General features: G+C 42.4%; 1 protein-coding gene across 2 annotated transcripts in view; it reads right to left on the reverse strand.

Annotated features, from left to right (window-relative positions):
- Positions 1 to 6,462: 6,462 nt before the first annotated feature.
- The window catches only part of tle5 (TLE family member 5, transcriptional modulator), a 41,344-nt gene continuing 27,226 nt past the window's right edge, over positions 6,463 to 20,580 (reverse strand). The window contains exons 5-7 of one of the 2 annotated variants that reach the window (XM_079688072.1): positions 12,616 to 12,678; positions 11,794 to 11,868; positions 6,463 to 10,031 (exon numbers count right to left, since the gene is read on the reverse strand). In XM_079688072.1, coding sequence (XP_079544198.1) covers positions 9,804 to 10,031; positions 11,794 to 11,868; positions 12,616 to 12,678 — 366 coding nt within the window. In that variant the 3' untranslated portion in view covers positions 6,463 to 9,803. The remainder of the gene's footprint in view (positions 10,032 to 11,793; positions 11,869 to 12,615; positions 12,679 to 20,580) is intronic. The other variant, XM_079688073.1, reaches the window with a different exon arrangement.

The following is a 20,580-nucleotide window of genomic DNA, read 5'->3' on the forward strand; positions in this document are numbered from 1 at the left end:
GCACTTTTCTGCTTTTGGGGGGTTTCCCTTTCCTGTAGTGTAATGACATCACTATGTAACACTGGCACTTCGATTGGCTAGCGCTCAAACAAATTGTACGTGATAGGCTAAGGGGCGGGATGTCTATAAGCGGTTGATCACAATCATAGCAGGCCAGCTAACAAATCAGAGCAGACTGGGCTCTGGTTTCAGACAGAGGGTGAAAAGAGGTGCTGCAGCTAATGTCTCAAACTATCCCTTCACATGCTTGATGCTTCTTAGACAGGAATTGGTGGTTGGTTGAAGTCATTAGGAGCAGAACGAGATTCAGAGAGAGAAACAAGCGGCGGAGAGACAGTGAGTAATGGAGAGAAAGACGAGAGCCATTATGAGTCAAACATGAAGACGGGATGGGAGATGAAAGACAAAACTAAAAGGGAGTGTGAAAAAATGAGGTGAGATGATGAAACAAATGAGCGAGGAGGAGAGAGAACAGAGAGGAGAGGCGGGAGGTCAGAGAGGATTTGAAAGAATAAAGACGAAAATATCAGAGGGGAGACGGAGACACACACACACACACACACACACACACAAAATAAACGCACCCATAGCGACCCACACACACGTCGAGACAGCTTTTACACACAAACATGGAATCATGCCGACATTTTTTGCACATACACAACAATTAGATATGAAACACACATACATGCGCACACATTCGTTTGTGTACACATACAGATGCACAAAACACACACGTTGAGATGCAGCCTCCACACACACACTTTCATACACAATATTTACACACACAAATGGAATGATGCCGACATTTTAGCATACATAAACACACCAATTAGATATGATACACACACACACACAGACACACACACACACACACACACACACACACACACACACACACACACACACACACACACACAAGACTAGATACAATATCAACACACACATGCACACCTACTGCCAAATGCCGAAATGTGTGCACAGTGACGTGTGTGTGTGTGTGTGTGTGTGTGTGTGTGTGTGTGTGTGTGTGTGTGTGTGTGTGTGTGTGTGTGTGTGTGTGTGTGTGTGTGTGTGTGTGTGTGTGTGTGTGTGTGTGCGTGTGTGTGTGCGTGTGTGTGTATTGGGCAGCTACACAGGGAAAAGACAAGATTAGAAAAGCAGGCCAAAATACAGTTTCCCATGGTGCATCTCTGGAAGCGTCTGTATTGGAGAAAAGGGTTGAGTCAACACTGACTGCTCCTCCAGCTGAGCAGGGAGAGGGAGGGGGGAGAGAGATAGAGAGAGAGAGGGAGAGAGAGAGGGGAGAGACAGTAAAATGTGTGTTTTAGTTTTTCCATGTGTGTGTGTTTGCCTGACAGACACGCACAGGGACGACAGATCACACTGAGAGCAGAGGAGGAAAAGGAGGCGTACAAAGATTAATAGAGGAAGCCTTTGAGCAGGGAGAATGCATAGAGGCCTATAAAAGAGTCTCAAAGTGGCAGCAATGGGTGAGGCAGAGGGGGGAGGAAGAGTGACAGTGATGGATGGAGGGACGTGTGGCGGGTGAGAGGATGGAGGGGAGGCAGGCGGAGATTGACAGCCTCCTTTTCCAGAGGACAGATGAATAAACCGGCGGATGGAGGGAGAGAAAAGGGGTGAGGGATGGGTGAGGGGAGGTAATGAGAGGTAGAGTGCGTCTCTGTAATCAAGCCATAAAGAGAGAGCGGGAGAAAAGACGAGAGGCTCTGAATGAGTCAATCATGATTAATCAAGACGCTTCTCGCTCTCCGTCGCTGTCTCCCTCTTCCTGCTCATCACCACCATCATCACACACACACACACACACACACACACACACACACACACACACACACACACATACACACACACACACACACACACACACACACACACACACACACACACACACACACACACACCCACACACACACAAATGAATTCATGTATTTCCAGGCAGTTTTATAGCAGTGGTTTCCAAACTTGTGATCATTTTAAATTAAGTTCAATCAGCCGCCTCACATGGAATACATTAAAATATAACTGCTATTTCCATTATATATGATATACTGAAAGAGACCCAATCTTTATATAAAAAAAGGCCGTTATCATCGTCATGTGACTTGAGGGCAACGGTTTTAAAAGCGCCAACTTTGCTGTATTGGCCGTCGCCATCTTGTTACTTGTTAACCTAATGCTAAAAGGTGGTTTATAAGCTCAAATGAACTTTCATTAACTGACAACACATTGTGAAAAGGTTAAAGCTGTAAGACAAAAACCCTGACAACACCGTGGCAACAAGCTGACAATCACAAGGTAGCCCTGCTGTAAACTATACGCTTCTTTAGAGCACAATTTACAAAAATGAACGTCATGCTGAAGTTGAGAAGAATTGAAACTAGGGATTAAGACCATGAACTTGTCTGAATTGTTTTTACTGATGTGATAATTAGCTTTGAAAGGGTCAAAGTATTAAGAGGAAAACACTGACGACACCGTGGTAGCGACCTGTCAATAACAAGGTCGCCCTGCTCTAAACCATACTTTGATTTATTGTCTCTTTAACCCTTAAACCACCATTTACTTAATTAACATCACACTGTATTGAAAAAAGACTTAATACTTGCAGTTAAGACCATAAACTCGTCAAGAAAATGTTAACTGAGTTAATAATTCGCCTTGAAAGGATCAAAGTTTTCAGAGGAAACCCTTTGTGCCTCTCCTGGTTTCAACATAGTCTGCCAAATCAGCTCTGTGGCCTTGAAGCGCTTAAGAATAATAACCCTCATTAGAGTATGCACAGAAAGCAGCACATATCAAGAAATGGTACAGTAGTGTTAGACAATGCTTTTAGAAGCATTTGGTTTTACCATAAGGTAACATAAGAAATTGCCACTACCTGCTTTATTGGCTATTTAATAATAATAATAACAATAATAATAATGGATTACATTTTTTATTAGAGCGCTTTTGCAGGTGCTCAAATCGCTTTACAATTACACATTACACATGTAAGAGTCATTACTGTGGACATTACCCACAGGAGCAAATGCGGGTAAAGTGTTTTGCCCAAGGACACAACGGCCTGACGCAGTGACGGCCGAGGCGGGATTCGAACTGGAGTTCATCAACGCCCCTTGATCTGATGACCAACCTACAACTAGAGATTAAGACCATAGACTCATTAGGACAATGTTTACTAAGGTGAGAAAAATAGGGACATTTCTTATATACTTCTAATCAATCCGACTCCTTTTTGCTACCTGCTGGTTATTAGATTTACTGTCGCTCTGATGGATGCCATGGTCAACGTGGTTCCTCCGTGAACTTTTATTAACACAACATCACAGAATAGCCTTCAGGTGAGTGGTGTGAAGTGCATGATGGATAAAGTTCGGCTTGAGTGCACTGCCAGCACTATCTCAACAAGTATTATGCAACTAACTCAAAGTGTCTTAATGAATGCATATAAAGAGGAAGGTCACACTCAGAGAGACATCAGAGTGCCTTCTCTTTATATACAGATACATATAGTGGCACCTATTGATAAGAGCACAGTTGCAACAAGTTAAAGTTCCATTAATGCGTATATCTGACAGACATTTGGTCTGTAGTGTAGATGGGGATATTGTTTGCAACTTTAAAGGGATTTTCCTTCTTGAATTGTTTCATGTCCCTTCCTTTTTAGAAGCCTAAAGTGTTTAACGTATTCCTATAATCTCAAATTATAGGAATACTTCAGTTCAATCATCTTGTACCCTGTCAGATTTATCTTTGGCCCGGCGGAAAGGGAAAACCCAAAAGCATAATAGGGTCCCTTTAAATGGTGTATTGAGGAATATTTCAGATGCATATTAATACTCTAATGAGTGTATAACTTAAAATAGACTACAGTGGCCATGTTTGTTGGAATGAATAAAAAAGTCTTTAAAAATGTTTGGACAAAAGTGAATGTCTATGGCGCAGAGGAATATCAGATATTCATTATAAGTACATTAATTGTCAGATGTTGTGTTTTCATGGGATTTGTTGACAATAAGAAACTTCCTCAGTGTTATCCTCTAAGGTGCCACTAATTAAACAACTCCAGTACTTTATCTGTTTTCCACAGGCTCTAATGTGCTCTACAGAAAGAGACGTGATGAGAGGAAACCTCCCCTCTGCGTCGCTGCGTGTGAAGAGCGTGCGAAAAGACAGAAAAAAGGGAAAATACTTTCATATTTATTCAAGTGTCAGATCACGAGCTGTCTGCGGGGACAGAGAAAGAGAGGAGGAAGAGAGGAACGAGGGCTGCAACCACAGGAACTCTGAGGATTCACAAGCTTGTCTTTTTCTCAACACACACACTCATCTGCCTGCATGGACACACACACACACACAGAAAAAGGCAAACAAGAGTGATGAGATAGAGGAGCAAGGATGTGTCATTCTCTCTCTCTCACACACACACACACACACACACACACACACACACACACACACACACACACACACACACACACACACACACACACACACACACACACACACACACACACACACCACACACACACACACACACGCACACACACTGCTTGTGCATCAATCAAAATGAGCTGTGGATTCAGCACAACATGTTTCAGGAGCATCTAAATGAGGATTACGCGCAGGAGTCCAACAAGCCGTGATCCTCCCATCTCTGAGATGTCACATCAATTTCTGGGTACACGCGGCGCTGAATAGATAAACCTTCATCAAGGAGAAAGAACAGGAAGCTCCCTCTCCAACGTGACACACAAACAGTGAAGCACATGTGAGAGAATACCTCAGAGCAATTACCTCCTGGAGTCAGGGAGCAGAGGAGCGTAAATCAACACTTCCTCCTGCTGGAGCTGAGGGGAACTGCAGGACGCCTGAGGCAGGGAGAGAACTAAGGATGATGGATGATGGGTCTGAAACATGAAATGGACCGGCAATTCACAACGCCATGCAAGCTTGTGTTATCATGCTATTTTTAGGCATATATTATGGGTCTCAGATATATACGAATATATAAAAAAACATGTCTATGAGGTGTTTTGCTCCAAATACCAAACAGATCATACATTTTAGACATCCCTCATGTATCCCTCTATTTCAGCCCTGTGAGAGAAACGCTGATCCTCTGCTGGCCCCGCCCCCTTTTGAGCAGCTCACTGTGACAGACAGGCCGTGACCGTTTCTCAATCTCGAGGAAACTGGCTTCCAAGCCAATATTTCAAGGATGCTACGTCATCGAGTGCCGCCGAAGGACTGTTCCAATCTCCAGCATACTTGGAATTCCACTGAGGCTGCGTCCTTGGTTTGGGGGTAATTTCGAGGTTGCGATTGAGAAACAGGCCGAAAGTGTTCCGTGAAAGTAAAGCAAGTTCATAATTAGATAGACATCGTGAGGTATTTATTTTCGGTACAGTTTATGTTGAAACCGTTAGAGAGAGTGGCACACTTGTTAGCCTGTTCCATTCTTCTTCGTTTTCCGAAGCCGTGGCTTGGAAGCATACTTGCTTCACTTCTGAACGAAGTGACTTGGAAGTACGCGACTACCAAACCAGCATCCCCGAGATTGAGAAACGGCCACAGATTTGGGGAAATTGGTCAGTGCGCAAAGCATTGTGGGGATTTTAAGGACGCGAAGTCTACCCATGTGCAGCCTCGAAATTACCCCCAAACCAAGGACGCGACCTCGGTGGAATTCCAAGTATGTTGGAGATTGGAGCAGTCCTTCGGCGGCAATCGATGACGTAGCATCCTTGAAATATTGGCTTGGAAGCCAGTTTCCTCGAGATTGAGAAACGGCCACAGTCTGCTCTGCTCAGATACAGCTAAATTCTCCCGTGATTAAACGCCATCATGTTCCAAACCACTTCAAGGATTATTTCTGAAACAGTATGAAGCTCAAATGCTTATTTTCTTGTGAGTTTACAAGGTAAGTTCCTTTTTTAATTTCCTGCATTTGTACACATAGTCTCTCCAGTACAGGTTAGCTCTGAGTGTTAGCGATGCTTGCTAATGTAAACAAAGTCCATATTACGTCGAAACACATCGCGCATTGTTTCTGATAGCAACGTTTCTGATAGTACCACGAGTCCGCATTTCGGATATCACGTCATATCGGACGGAAATCTGGATCAGCTCCGTTGTACCCCCGTTTTTAGAGATTTGGGTAAGGAGGAAAAAAGAGAGGGTTTTATTTTCTGATACTTTGTGAGTTCCCTGACACACCGGACACACATATCTGTATAAAAGATGTAAACAAAGTGCATTTTGCATGATAGGAGACCTTTAAAACCCTCAGAGGTAGGTTTGCCCATCTTAAATCGAGGTTTTCAGCATGAACAGTCATCCAAATGAGTTCATCTCGTGACCTAAAAAAGTGTACATTTGTTAAATACATGAATCATTCATAGTAAAGGCTTAAAGTAAAGGAGACAGAGAAAGCAGTTGTTTTATGATTTGATTGACTTTATTTGTAAGGCACCAGAAGTCCTTCCTTACTGCAGAACATTTCATATTATTTATAGTAAATGTTTGTTGTACTTTTTATAGTTTCTTTTTTTTTTTTCAATGAAGCTATGATTTCAGACACAAAACATTTTTTTTTTTTTGCCAAAGTACACACTTTCAGGTTTTACATTATGCACAAAATAAGTATTTAAAAAAAGACCTTTACAAAGCTCAAAACGCTTACAATGCTTCACGCTATGGGGCAAAAAGTTGGGGGGGGGGGGGGGGGGGGCGGGGAGTTAAGGGGGTCGGGGTCCATAGAAGAGGGAAAGGGTCAAAGGTTGAACGTACTGCAGTTTCCCCCCTGGTGTCACATCAGTTTTTGTAACACAATAGCACAAGAATCATCCAGACAGACGGGAAAAGATGTGGCTATATACACATAAAGCTTTCTATGTAGAACTGTATAGGGAGACGAGCGCCTCCAACTACTTTAACAAATACATAGAATTTCATTTGTATGTTTATAACGTCAGCTTTGTAACTCTCGTTCTAGTTCATATCGATTAATATTTAAAAAACAAAGAAGGAGAAAAAAACAAGTGCATTGATCACAGGAAATGTGGACCAAACATTCATTAAAAAAAAAAAAAAAATGTCTCCACTAGAAATCAATCGTGGTTGGCTCCCCCGCTGACATGCATTGAGTGAGTGTGTGTGTGTTGCTTTGTCTACATGTATATGAGAGGGGAGGTGCTGCAAGAAGAATAGCAGGTTAGCTTTAGTTTGAGTAGGACAGCAACCATGTGTGTATCAACCATGCACAACTGTTCAACTGTTTATACACACACACACGCAGACACCACAACACAGAAGTCACCGACAGCATCTGATCTGAACTTGTAGACACATGAAGGGTTTTATTCTGAATGCAGTAACGTGCAATGTGTATACTATCGCTTCATGTGCTTTATCATCATGCCTAAGATGTTTTTTCAAAATAAAAGCTTTTAACACACTCCACCACATGTAGCCATAACACCAGAGAGGACGCTGGGAAAGTGTGTGTGTCGGCCCAGGTGTGTATAACGACTTTGAACACAGGTTGTCTTCAAATGAACACTTAAAAACAAACATGCCTAATAAGATCTGTGGATCGACAGTCTGATCACCACTGAGGCTAATCTGTAATTGAATATGTTTCGCTAAATAATCCAAAAGAAGGGTTAAATGTCTTAATGTTGTGTAAGAAGACTTTAATGGGGCCGTTTTGGATGCTACTAGACCCTTTTAACCCCCTACACACACACACACAGCTCGCCACACAGCTGTTGATTGGATCGTTACTGAGATTGGACTGATTTTTATGGCCACTTTATCTCAAATAATAGTTCGCTGGAGCCCAAATCTGCATTTTATATTGACAGTGGACATTTGTCTGGGATGGTGAAAGCATTTCATGATGTTGCAGAGTAAATTAGAATAATCCAAACAGTACCGTATTGTCAATTCAGCGTTTTTTCTTCCCTTCACACGGAGTATTTGATCCGACAAACAGTCCGTGTGAAGGTTCCTTCTGGAGTTTCTTTGTGTGTATGTGAGTTTGAGACGTGAACATGAGGATTATATTGTATGAGTGTTAACTACGACCCTGAATGTGGGACTCTTTTGTGTCATGGAGAGAGACAGAGGTTTGACATGCAGTGTGGGATGTGGTGGTTTTATGTCATGTTCCAAATATGTGAATTGCTTTGGGCGCTACGAAGATACCCAGATTTTGAACACAGATTCGTTCACAGACATCACATTATTCCCAGGACAGACCCGGCCAACTTCCACCTGACGAGAGGCCTAATCAAGACAAGATAATTGAAAACAGATCCTGTGGGGCTGATGGGAGTTTTTAACTCAGCGGAGCAGCTGTGGAGGACGCTTGTGCTTCATGTGTGAGTTCTGCACTGAGGAAGAGTTGTGGGGATGTCCCACTCTGTATGGAGGCTTTCTGTAGTGTTGGTGTGTGTGTGTGTGTACGGTGAATCAAAATGAACAGTATTTCAGTCTGAAAGTACCCAGAGATCTAAAGCACGGGGCCAGTCGTGTTTGTTTCACACTGAGAGACAAAGCAAAGACTTTTCAGATCATGACACACTGGGCCTGACCGCATGCAGAGATTCATGTCACCAGTCTTGCCCTGTATATTAAGTTAGTCCACACAGGAGGGATAAATAAGCCGTTGTCCCTGGTGACACGGCCTGCACTCTGTCATTGTCCTGTCCTCCTTTTGCTCTGAGAGGCGGAAGACACACACTGCCCTCTGCTGTCAAACACACAACATGCACACACACTCCCCCTCTGTGCTAATATTAGTGCACATTAAAGATGCAAAAGGTGGTGGGAGTCAGGCGGCATCTCCGTTCATTCAACCACCGGAGAAAGGCTTTCAGCTGAGGGTGGATATATCTAACGCACCTCACAGGGTCAGATGAGGATCAACAATAACAAGGGGGGGGGGGTTTATTTACTTAAGTGGGTTTGTTATGTACTCCGAGTCGCTCAGTAGGATGTTTATTTGCTTTTCCTTTCTCTAGTTTCTGTACGGTAGACGTCTTCTGAATACATCCGTTTTTGGTGTGTATGTGTATGTGTATGTGTGTGTGTGTGTGTGTGTACGGGACGTTTCCATCTTTAAGCGGGACATGTTGGCATTTTGAAACACTTCTGATCTGTAACAGTCCACGGTTTGGACTGTAATGAATGCATGCATACTGTACTGAACCACATATCACCACTACAGATCAGACCCATTTCTTAGGAAAAACATCAGCTTGGAGGAATCCTGTGTGACTGAAGTTGTACAGCTCGCCAAAGACTCCTACTGTTTTAACACCTAGTGTGAGTTGAGTTCAGTATAACAAGGACCCGCCTAGAACAGAGGCGAGAGGTGTGTGAGTGGGAGGAAGAGAGGCAAAAAGAAACAGGAGACAGGATGATAGAGAGCAGTCTTGATTTAAAAAAGTAAAACACAAAATTACTGAAACTTAATCACATAGAAAGTATTTGAAGAAACAGGAGACGCTGTGATGGCGGTAAAGAAACAAGTGGAGTAAATATGAAGCGATCAGGGCTAGTCTGATTTAAGGGGCAGGTGCCGAAGCCCTCCCGTTAAAAGGAGGAGTTTAGGGGTCTGTAGCGGTGGGACTGAAGCCTGTTAGCTAAGGTCAGAGAGAGAGAGAGAGAGAGAGAGAGAGAGACCAGGGGAGAGGCTGGAGGCCAAAGGGAGCTCAGATCTGGGTGTTCAGGTCTCTGGACAAAAACAGAGCTGAATGGGGGACACCTCTCTAATCGGACTTGTCTCCGTCCTCCTCGCGGTGGCTGTCCACGCCCTCGCGGGACGCTTTCTCCTCCTTGGCCATCTGGGCTTGGGAGGCCAGCAGGGAGGAGAGGGAAAAGAGGCCGGAGGAGGTGGTGACGGCGGGGAGGCTCGGCTGGCTGAGGCCCAGCGGCAGGGGGGTCATGGGCAGGGCGAGACCCTGGAGCTGAGACAGCTGGTGAGCCTGGAGCTGCTGCTACATGGAACACAAACACACTCAACTTAGGCACAGCAGCAGCAGCAGCAGCGAGAGACACACACACACACACACACACACACACACACACACACACACACACACACACACACACACACACACACACACACACACACACACACACACACACACACACACACACACACACACACACACACACACACACACACACACACACACACACACACACACACACACACACACACACACACACACACACACACACACACACACACACACACACACACACACAGGCCTATTATACATGGCAAATGATGTTTAATATATAACCCCCGAGGCACGCGGCTAATAGCTCAGGCACAAAAGGATGGATGGAGGGAACATATCATAGCTACAATACATGCTGGGTAGGAGATGGAAAGTCTGCAGCACACATAACTTATTTATAAACACACGCAATTTCTCAATCTATATCGCCCGGAGAAAACAAGCAAGAGAGGAGAACACTGTGCACAACAGAGGTGTTTGTAACATACAAATACATGGAAGAAATACCATGGGATACACGCCTGATTTTAACGTACAGAAAGACACATTGTACATTTGACGTCAGGACAGTGGACAATCCTGACTGACCACTCCTACAACAGCTCTGCCTTACATTCAGAACCAGAGCTAACTATGTCCTAGTCGGATATTAATGGCCATGAAGAAAGGCATATGAAAATGGTTCCCTGTGCTAAGAAGAGCGTGGAGCCTTAAAAGCAGGACTGTATCCTCTGTATTTAAAGCAGGAGACACAAAGACAAGGCGCCTCTTTGAATCATGAATCACCGTGATGGAGTGGCCATGCTAGCTAACACCAGACGCATAGTCAAAATGATGGAGTGGCTCGGATAGCTAATACTAAAGCTCGGGTAAAATGACGGAGTAGCTAAGCTAGCATCTACAAGGCTTGTATTGATAAAGTGTAGCCGGCTAACGTTAGAGCCACAGAGATGAAGGATGACGGCGAGCAGCTAATGCCTCCAACATCATTCTGTTTTTTAGCTACTAGGGACGTACGCGTTAAAGCTTCATTAATAACAACTTTTAGTTTTAATGCACGGCTATTCATTTTGTTTAAAGATGGTACTTCTTAACAGTTATGGATAGATTAGGCCTAACTAATATTATACATGTTAAATATTTGTAGAATTCTAGCAGCGGATGCAACACAACATGTTTGTATCTAATAATATACACTGTTACAATCCATATGGTTTAGGAAGAAGCAGATTGCACACACCTGTATTAATAGGGTGGACCAGCAGCAATATTAAAACACACCAAAAACAATATTTAGACAACCAAATATGTGTTTATGTTGATGACACTGAAGAGTTTTATTCATTAAAATACATTTTATGTTAAAAAAATATTAGCTAATTAAAAAATCTTAGGTGTTTTTTTTAACTTAATTAAGACAGACATTTAAAACATAAGAAATCTCAGTTAAAGCTTTTTGTTTGTATAATGGGTACAGCCGTAAAAGCTAGCTTATATAACTATATGATACAAACGTGCCCATGCAGTGAAGGGTAGAGGGCATCATCCCATTTACACTCAATTAATGATAAAAGCTCAAATTTCTAATTATAGACATTCAATTATTCACAAACTATAAGCCAATAAAGGAGAGGCATTAAAATAAACAGTAGAATTGGTGATAATGATCAATACATGTGACTTCATAAGACCGTGAAGCGGGGCAGGGGGGGGAGGAGGAAGAACATCATACCCTTATGATGGAGTTCATCTCTGGGGGGGTGACCTGCTTGGCCCTCTCTATGGCTGCCAGGACCTGCTGCTGGTGCTGGAGCGAGAGAGAAGGGGGGAGAGAAAGGGAAAGTGAGAGAGACAATAAAAGCGAGACAGAAACAAGGGAAGGAGAGTATGGGAAGGGGGGGGGGAGGTTGAGAGGTTAGATCAATATCAATAGTCCCAACAGAGACCCGACAACCCTCTCTGATGCCTCCCCTCCGGACACACACACACACACACACACACACACACACACACACACACACACACACACACACACACACACACACACACACACACACACACACACACACACACACACACACACACACACACACACACACACACACACACACACACACACACACACACACACACACACACACACACACACACACACACACACACACACACACACACACACACACACACACACACACACACGTAATGGGTGGAGGTCAACGCCCTGGTGGGCAGATAAGAGCCAGGCTTATCTGAATCACACAACCATTTATTACACTGACACACACACAAACATGTATAAAAGGAAAAGAGTGGGAGTGGGAGGAAGAAGGAGGAAGGAGGGAATTCTGGGAGGACAGATTGAATATGGCAGAGGAGAGTGGGGGGAGGGAAGTGAAAGTGATTTGCAGAAGGGGAAGCGAGTGATGATGAATGACGAGAAGAGAGGAGTGAGGGGTCGGGGAGGTTGGGAGGTAATGAGGCGGGAATGAGGCTGATCTCATTCCAGGATGTAAGGACTAGTGCGGGGGGTCAGGGGGTGAGAGACGTCTCTTACCTCCTGAGACAGGTAGGGGAGGACTTGTGCGCAGATCCCGTTCAATCTCTTCACTATCTCAGCCTGAGGAGAAAGAGAGAGATATTTCAGTTAAAACGATCATCCCAGTGAACAAAAACACATTTCTGACCCGTCCGTACTCAGGACTTCATTCCATTGATTGTTTTACACTGAACCGCATCAACAGTAATCTGGGCCTTTGCATTCATCTGCTTTGCAATGTGGTGTACCCTAACCCTACTAGTACACCACATTGTTATGTTTACATTCGTGCATATTTATCGTTGTTATAACTGTGTAGAAATGTGTTAGTAGGTCAGTCAGTTAGTGTTTTTTTTTTAACATATTGTGTTTATATTGTGTACTCTGTAGATACTCAAGATTAATAGATCTTTCTGTTATTAATATGTTTATATTTACTGCTGTTTCTTTTATTCATTTTTTATGTATTTTTGAAATGCTGTTGCGACAAAAAATCTGGGATCAGTAAAGTATATTTAGTCTAATTTTTTAATTTAGTCTACACTTCAAGTGTTTCTCAATGTCGAGTAAAGCTGCTCCAGAGCCACTATTTCAAGCACACTACGTCATCGAGTGCCGCCGAAGGACTGTTCCAATGTCCAGCATACTTGGAATTCTACCGAGCCCGGCGTACTTCGTGGCGAGAAATTTCGAGGCTGCACATGTGTAGACTTCACGGTCTTAAAATCCCCATAATGCTTTGCGCACGGACCAATTTCCCCAAATCTGTGGCGGAAAAATGTAAGGCGGGGCCTCTCATATGACGCACACCTGCACACTTGCTCGCCTGTTCCACTCTTTGTTTTCCGAATGCCAGGAAGGATTCTTGCCTCTCTTCTAAAAGGAAGTGACTCGGAAGACATGTGCTACCAAGCAAGCGTACTCGACATTGAGTAAAGGTTGCTTAGAGATTCGGGGTGTTTCTCAAACAGCAGTTAATGGTGTATTTGCTGGAGACTATTTTCGGATGCAGATGAATTTGGTGCTTAAGTTAGAAGGGTGAACATAAATACGTAAACTATGATGTTTCACAGCTTCGTCAGACAGAGAGAAAAGCATGTTAGATTTTTTTTTTTTGCCTTTCACGCGTTCCCTCACGACTGACTGAGTGAGTAATAGAAGCACAGAGCGTTCTGTAAACACAGTGAAGTGAAAGAGGAATAATATGAGAAGGGTTCCCACACCTTCTTAAACATCTGCCTCAAGGACCTTTCAGGCGAAATGCCCTCACATTTCAGGAACCAAAGCGTCATTGTTTGATACACGGATCAAGGTTAATTACAGATACAACACTGATCATTTTTTATAATGAGAGCTTGCGGGCTTTACAGAAGCTCACAGACAACAATTAAAAAGAGAGAGAGGCTTGAACGTGTGAATACTTCTCAGTTCTGCTGCATTACAGTGAAGGCAGACTAAAACCTGAAACATATATATATATATATATATATAGAATGCACTTTCAATGACCGATGTGCGTTTGCTTGAGGGATTTCCCCCCTTCGAATTTGCTAACTGTCAAGGACCTGTGGTAAAGATGAAGGTCAGTTATGTTGTTTTTATTTTGAAGGCTTTCCCAAACACAAAACATCCAGCACAGTCTCAACTTCTCACTATTTGTTTCTGGATGTCGGTCACTAGCATCTCTTCCTGATGTCGTTAAAGTCGGGGGCTTTTACTGTGTGCCGTCTGGGAAGTCCCTCGACCTCGTCATGGCAACATTTAACGACTCCATAATTCCCTAACCTGACACAATGACGACCGTAACCGATCAAAAAATAAATAAATTAGTCCACAGGTTTTTTTTGCATGAGCCGACGTAGACTCAGGACTATGTTGGTGAGAACAGACTGGGCTATATTTGTTAGATTTATTTCGCACGATTATCACTAGACAGCGTGAAGCTCGTTAGGTAGCAGCAAAGGTGGGAAAACCCCTCAAACGACGGATATTTTTAGGTCTTTTCCAGCACACGTTTGCATTCAGCCTCATGTGAAATGTGTTCATTACTCTGTTATTTAGGCGCTGTTGGAGCAAGTGATAATTTGTTTAGGTGTGACACAGAGGCACATGAGGGTGACGTTTTATGTGTTAAATGAAAAAAAGCCCACCCACTCTTATCTTACCAAGGTGGTGTTTAAAACCCTAATCATGTTTGGCATCCAAATATACTTTAATAAACACATTTAAAAGTACTTATGCAGAACAGCCCATTTAATTATTGTATTATAATTAGAAATGCATTCATTTGTCCATCATTTTCAAGTTGCACTTATCATGCTGCTTTGTGGCTTGATCATATTACTATTATTATAATGATTTAATTGAATTTAAAATCTGCAAAGTATCTAGTCAGTAAAGCTGTTAAATGAATGTAGTGGAGTAAAAAGAAAAATGGTTGCTTCCAAATTGCAGTGGAGAAGAAGCATAAAATGGAAATAGTGAGGTAAAGAAGTATCGCAATCTTTTAAATTAGGTTCAGTACTTGAGGAAATGTATTTAGTAGCTTTCCACCACTAAAAATAGCACACTAACCTGCTACATACTTAATGTGTATGTACAGCATACTGCCAACAAAATGAACTACTATGTATGATCTGTATGACTTATTATAATACTGACGGCCGCAACATTTTAAAAAGGAACCTCTTATATTCCGTTATATCCTCGAAAAAAGCGTAGGACATTTCGAGTCATTGGAACTGCCAACATAATTGGTATTTAAATGGTTACTGGAGCCCGTGAAAACGTATTATACTTAATAAAAGTAACAATGCTATCACACATTTTGACATTCGGTCTCAGCAGCATGCAATGCATTGTGGGGCAGTTGACTATAGAGTAAGCTCACGGCTTAGTAAACAATCTGGGACTTTCTTGTGTACAAATGATCCACATACATACAAATAAATACATGACATACTACATTCAATTTGATGTTATACTTTGTATGAAAAGTGCGCCATTATAATATTTTTAAAAAAAACACAGGCCAAAACTCTGCAGATCTGGTTTGGAGCGCAACATTTCATAGCCTTATTTTCTATGTTTGTCATCACAGTTGTTCGTTGTCAATTCTTGGTCTGCTCTTTATACAGAATATCAGCTATCCTTTAAACCCTCATAATTCACACTACACTCATCAGTATGGGAAACGTTGGCTATGACCTTCCCAAACCTGGGCACACATATCCTGCAACAACACACACACCCCCCCCCCCCCCCCCCCCCCACACACACACGCCATTAATTAAGTTGCTTGTACTGAATACTCTTTCACAAACCAGTGGAAGCACATGCAAACACACTGTGCAACCATCACCCATGAAACACACACACACACCTTTTCCTATTTCTGGCCGAGCACATTCCCTATCTTTCTCACATGCAGGTCTATTATCACATTTGGTTGGTAATCATCCAATCCGTCTGAGATATGCAAAGCAGCAGTAATTGTGTTAGAGCCTAATTTGTGGCACGGGGAGGAGAGGGGCCCTCCTAACAATCATTATGCATGCAGAGCACAGCTCCCATCAAGCGCTTCTCTGCTATCCGCTACACACACACACACACACACACACACACACACACACACACACACTAACTATGTCTCTTCCTCTTTTTCGGTGCCCTTTATGCCGCCTCTCCCTCTTTTTTTCCCCCAACCCAGATTCTGTTTCTTCTTTTATCTGTGCTCTCCATTATCCCCCTCTCAGTTTTCATCCGTCTGAACGTTTCTTCCTCCCTTTTGTCCTTTACATTTTGCTTCTAGTTTTCCTCAAGTGCTACTGGAGCACACATTCACTGACAGGCGCTTTGTATGTGTGCACGTAACGCATACATAATAATACAACTGGACTTGGACACTGGACAAATACATGTACAATACAAGAGACTGAATTCATTGCTGTTGGAGATGTCTTTAAATAAGCTTTATCTTTTGTAATTTGAAAAATGTTGACTCAATGAGGAAAGCAAACACCGATTCAGAAATGTGTTTGAGTTGATTTGAAATGGGTTTCAAGGAAGCATGGAAGGCAGCCTAAACAAACGTAACATTTCACAGACTTCCTCAGGGTGTCGAGCGTTTGTCCCTGAATGAGCTGCACTGTTGGAGTTCTGCTGCTTCCTGCCAGGAATACAACCGGACGTGATGCTTGCTCATAATTATTTTAACAGCTCAAAAAGATTGAAGACATAGAAATAGCTCTTTGCAGTTACAACAGTTACACAATCTGACCAGCAGTAGAAGAAAGTAATCCAGCAGGTAGTACTTGTGACATTATTAAGCATTTACTCTTTCTAATCTACTAAAGTTAAGAAGGAAATACTGTACTTTTACTTTACTACAATGGATAGTTACTTTAGGCGCGTTCACACCAAGTACTTTTCCCACAAAGGTTCCTGAGAACTACGATTTAGTTGCGTTCACACCAAAAAGTCCCAGGAACTAAATTAGTTCTAGAGAACCTTTTTTACCCCCTTTTCAGACCCTGCTAGAGAGCAGCGACTTTCGTGGGAGAAAAAGGTTCCTGTGTCTGATTGGCTGGGCGGATTGCAAACCACGCCCCGTCAAACTCCCAAAAACGTTTGCGAAGCCGCCATTTTATTATCCTCGCATTAGCATTATTAGCATTAGCACAGCGCAGAAACGCATAGAGACTAACTTATGACAACACAAAAGAAAACATGGGAGCGGTGGAGATGAGGAGGTGTCGGCGTTCTGGCCGTTTACTCGGAAAGCTTCAGTAGAAGCTGCGGGGACTTCCGGCCGGAGACTCCGGGTGGCAGTATACGCCGTGAAGTTGTTTACGGCCTGCCAGTAAACCCAAAGCAGAAGAAGAAGTGACGTCAGCGGCTTCATTTGCCTAATCCACCCCCAGGGACTTATTCCGGTGTGAACGCGATCTGTACTTAGTTCATGAGAACTAAAGAGTTCTCAGGGACCTTTGTGGGAAAAGTACTTTGTGTGAAAGCGCCTTTTTGAAAATGTATTAACACAGCAATCATTTCGTCCATTAGCACAACATATGATACATTTAAACTTTCAAGGGGTCCATTATGTCTCATGAGCCCCTGGTTGATAGTTCAGCAGGTTTTTGTTTTTTTAATATTACCAATCCTTCTGATGATACTGAAAAGAGGAACGCTCTACAAAATGTCGAAAATTGTAAAACAATAGCCGGCCTAATCTCCTACAGTCCAAAACACAAATATATAATAAGGGTACGATCACATAAGAGGTAGAAAAGCAGCATAGTGCAATATTTGCAAATGTATGCAGATGACTTTCTTATTAAATTAAATAAACAGTCAAATAATGATCCTATTATTTCAGCTCTTCTGTTTTTAATTATTTAAAAAGCTCTACATAATGATGCCATCACACTTAACAAAAGTAAATAGTCAAGAGGGCTTCTAGAGTTCAACCTATAGGCGCCCTCATTAGGCATGAATGTTGTGGGAATTGGGAATACTGTACAGTGTGTGCATTACAACTGCTTGTGCATTATTTAGACGCACAATAAAAGTACATACACTACATACATCATAAACAAACCACAGATGGAGATTAATGTTGTCAGGCAGGAAACGCATTGACGACTAAAGAAGATGGGGAGAAAACAGAACAAAGGAACACAAAGGGGACCCGGCAACAAAAATGGCGCTTCATTCAACATATCCCCATTTCAGTCCAGATTTCAACCTGACTTCTCTTCACCGGAGTGCCTTTCACACCTGCGCTGCAACCCTGAAACTATAGAGACGTTACCCAGAAGAGCAGAATGTGAAAACCCAAATATCCCAATTATTTGGACTGGACATTGACCAGACTTTCCCCTGCCAGAGTCCCAGAACAAAATATGTGAAATGTCAGATTGAGCCCATCTGTGAATTGTCCGGATGATTCACAATGACTAAGTGTTGATGATGTTTTTATTGTGGTTGGCTTTGGACAACAAACACTACTATTACTGTAATAGTGTATTTACAGGTCTCTGACCAAAACAAAAAGAGTAGAACACATCACCCCAGTACTCAGATCTCTGCACTGGCTACCAGGAGCTTACAAAATCATATTGTTAACTTATAAAGCATTAAATGGTTTGGGACCCCAATATATGTCTGACATGTTGCCCTGTTACGAGCCCCCCCAGAGCTCTGAGATCATCGGGGGCGGGCTTACCCATTATTGTTCCCCGGCTCAGAACCAAACACCCCGAAGCTGCTTTTAGTTTTGATGCTTCCCCACAAACGGAGCAAACTTCCAGAAAACCTGAGGTCTTCACCCACGCTGAGTTCTTTTAAGTCGAGGCTAAAAACAATACTTTTTAGAGCTGCTTACCCAGAAGCCTTTTAACTTGTTTTAGCACCTACCGTATTTACAATGTCGTTTTTAAACTATTTTGTATCTCATTAATGCATTGTTTTTATGAATCTGTTATTCCATTATGTTTATTTATTGTGTTCCTCTCTGTTGTCTTACTATTATGTGTAAATGAGAATGTTAAGCACTTTGAATTGCCTCTGCGTGTGAAGGGGGATGAAGAACGGGAATTTATATAAATACAGCAACTATAGTGTCGAACTGATAGGACGACTAGATGTGGACACTTTGGTCGAGAAGGGCTGAAGTCACAATTGTGATAATACTATAGAATAACGATAGTCATGAATATCTATTTATACAGGTCATGAATCCCTGACTAAGCTTCCAAGTATTGCTTACCCCTAAAGGTATAAGAAACAATAGAGATAAGAAGAGGTAAGGTTTTTTCAGAAGATGAGAACTTCGACCTTCTGGTTGGTTGATCAATAAGCTCCTGTTAAAGTCTCAGTGGACAGAATACAGCATTTAGGGGGGTCGGGGTGGTTGATTTATACACTTGAGTTTGGTGAAGCGGATTGGCTCTATTAATAGGTTGGATGGGCGAATGTATTAAAAAAAAAGAAACCTGGTGCAGCAAATCACAATACAAAGGGATATTAGAATTGGTATGTTTCCTGTTAGGTCTAATAAATAGCATAATTGTTGTGTTGTATTTAGTATTGTTTGTTTTTAGTATTGCCTTTAAAAGTGCCTTGTGTTTAAATGATAAACTTAGTACACTTGCATGGAAATCCACTTTGCTTTGGTGTTTTTATTTTTTGGAAATCATACGAATGAGTGCAAGTAGATACTGATTGGCTTTGAGTCTGTTATTGTCATTTAGGTATAATGAATAACGCAACATCTATTCAAATGTTACATTGGCCTTTTTAAGTTTATTTATAAATAATTGAGGTTTCACAAGTAGAATTCACTGCAGCTTATGCAGTTCATTTAGAGTTTGAAGGCTTTTTATTTGTATTTCTACCCGCATCTATCAATCGATGGCTTGACAAATGGGTTGTATTTTAGTCGACCAAATGAGATCACCTCTGACATGATCAATCTCCTGTGTTGAGCTACATGTGTGAAAGGGCAAGGCTAAACCTGATGTGTAGACTTCAAATAAGAAAACTGGTACAAGACAAAACGGAGAAACAGAGACAAGAGAACAGAGAGAAAGAGAGAGAAAGAGAGAAATGTTCTGAATTGAGTGGGACAGAGTGATCAAGAGGGAGCAATTGAATGTGTGAGAGTGTGAGAGAGAAAGAAAGAGAGGGAAATAGAGACAGAGGTGGGGAGGGAGGAGGAGCAGAGGAGGAGGAAGAGGAGGTGATGATGGTGGGGGGGTGGGGGGAGGGACTGGCTGTGCACAATAGGCCCAGACATGAATGCTCCTCGACATTCATTTCCACACATCCCCTTCAATTTCAACTCTCTAATGGAACTAGAGATTCTCTGCACCCACTTATACTGTGCACCAAGCGCACCGACACACACACACAAAAATGCACTAACACACACACGCTTATAAACACGTGCCATTAACACACACACAAATACATAAGCGCTAA

The sequence above is a fragment of the Notothenia rossii genome, assembly GCF_949606895.1.
Source record: "Notothenia rossii genome assembly, chromosome: 1".
Lineage (NCBI taxonomy): Eukaryota > Metazoa > Chordata > Actinopteri > Perciformes > Nototheniidae > Notothenia > Notothenia rossii.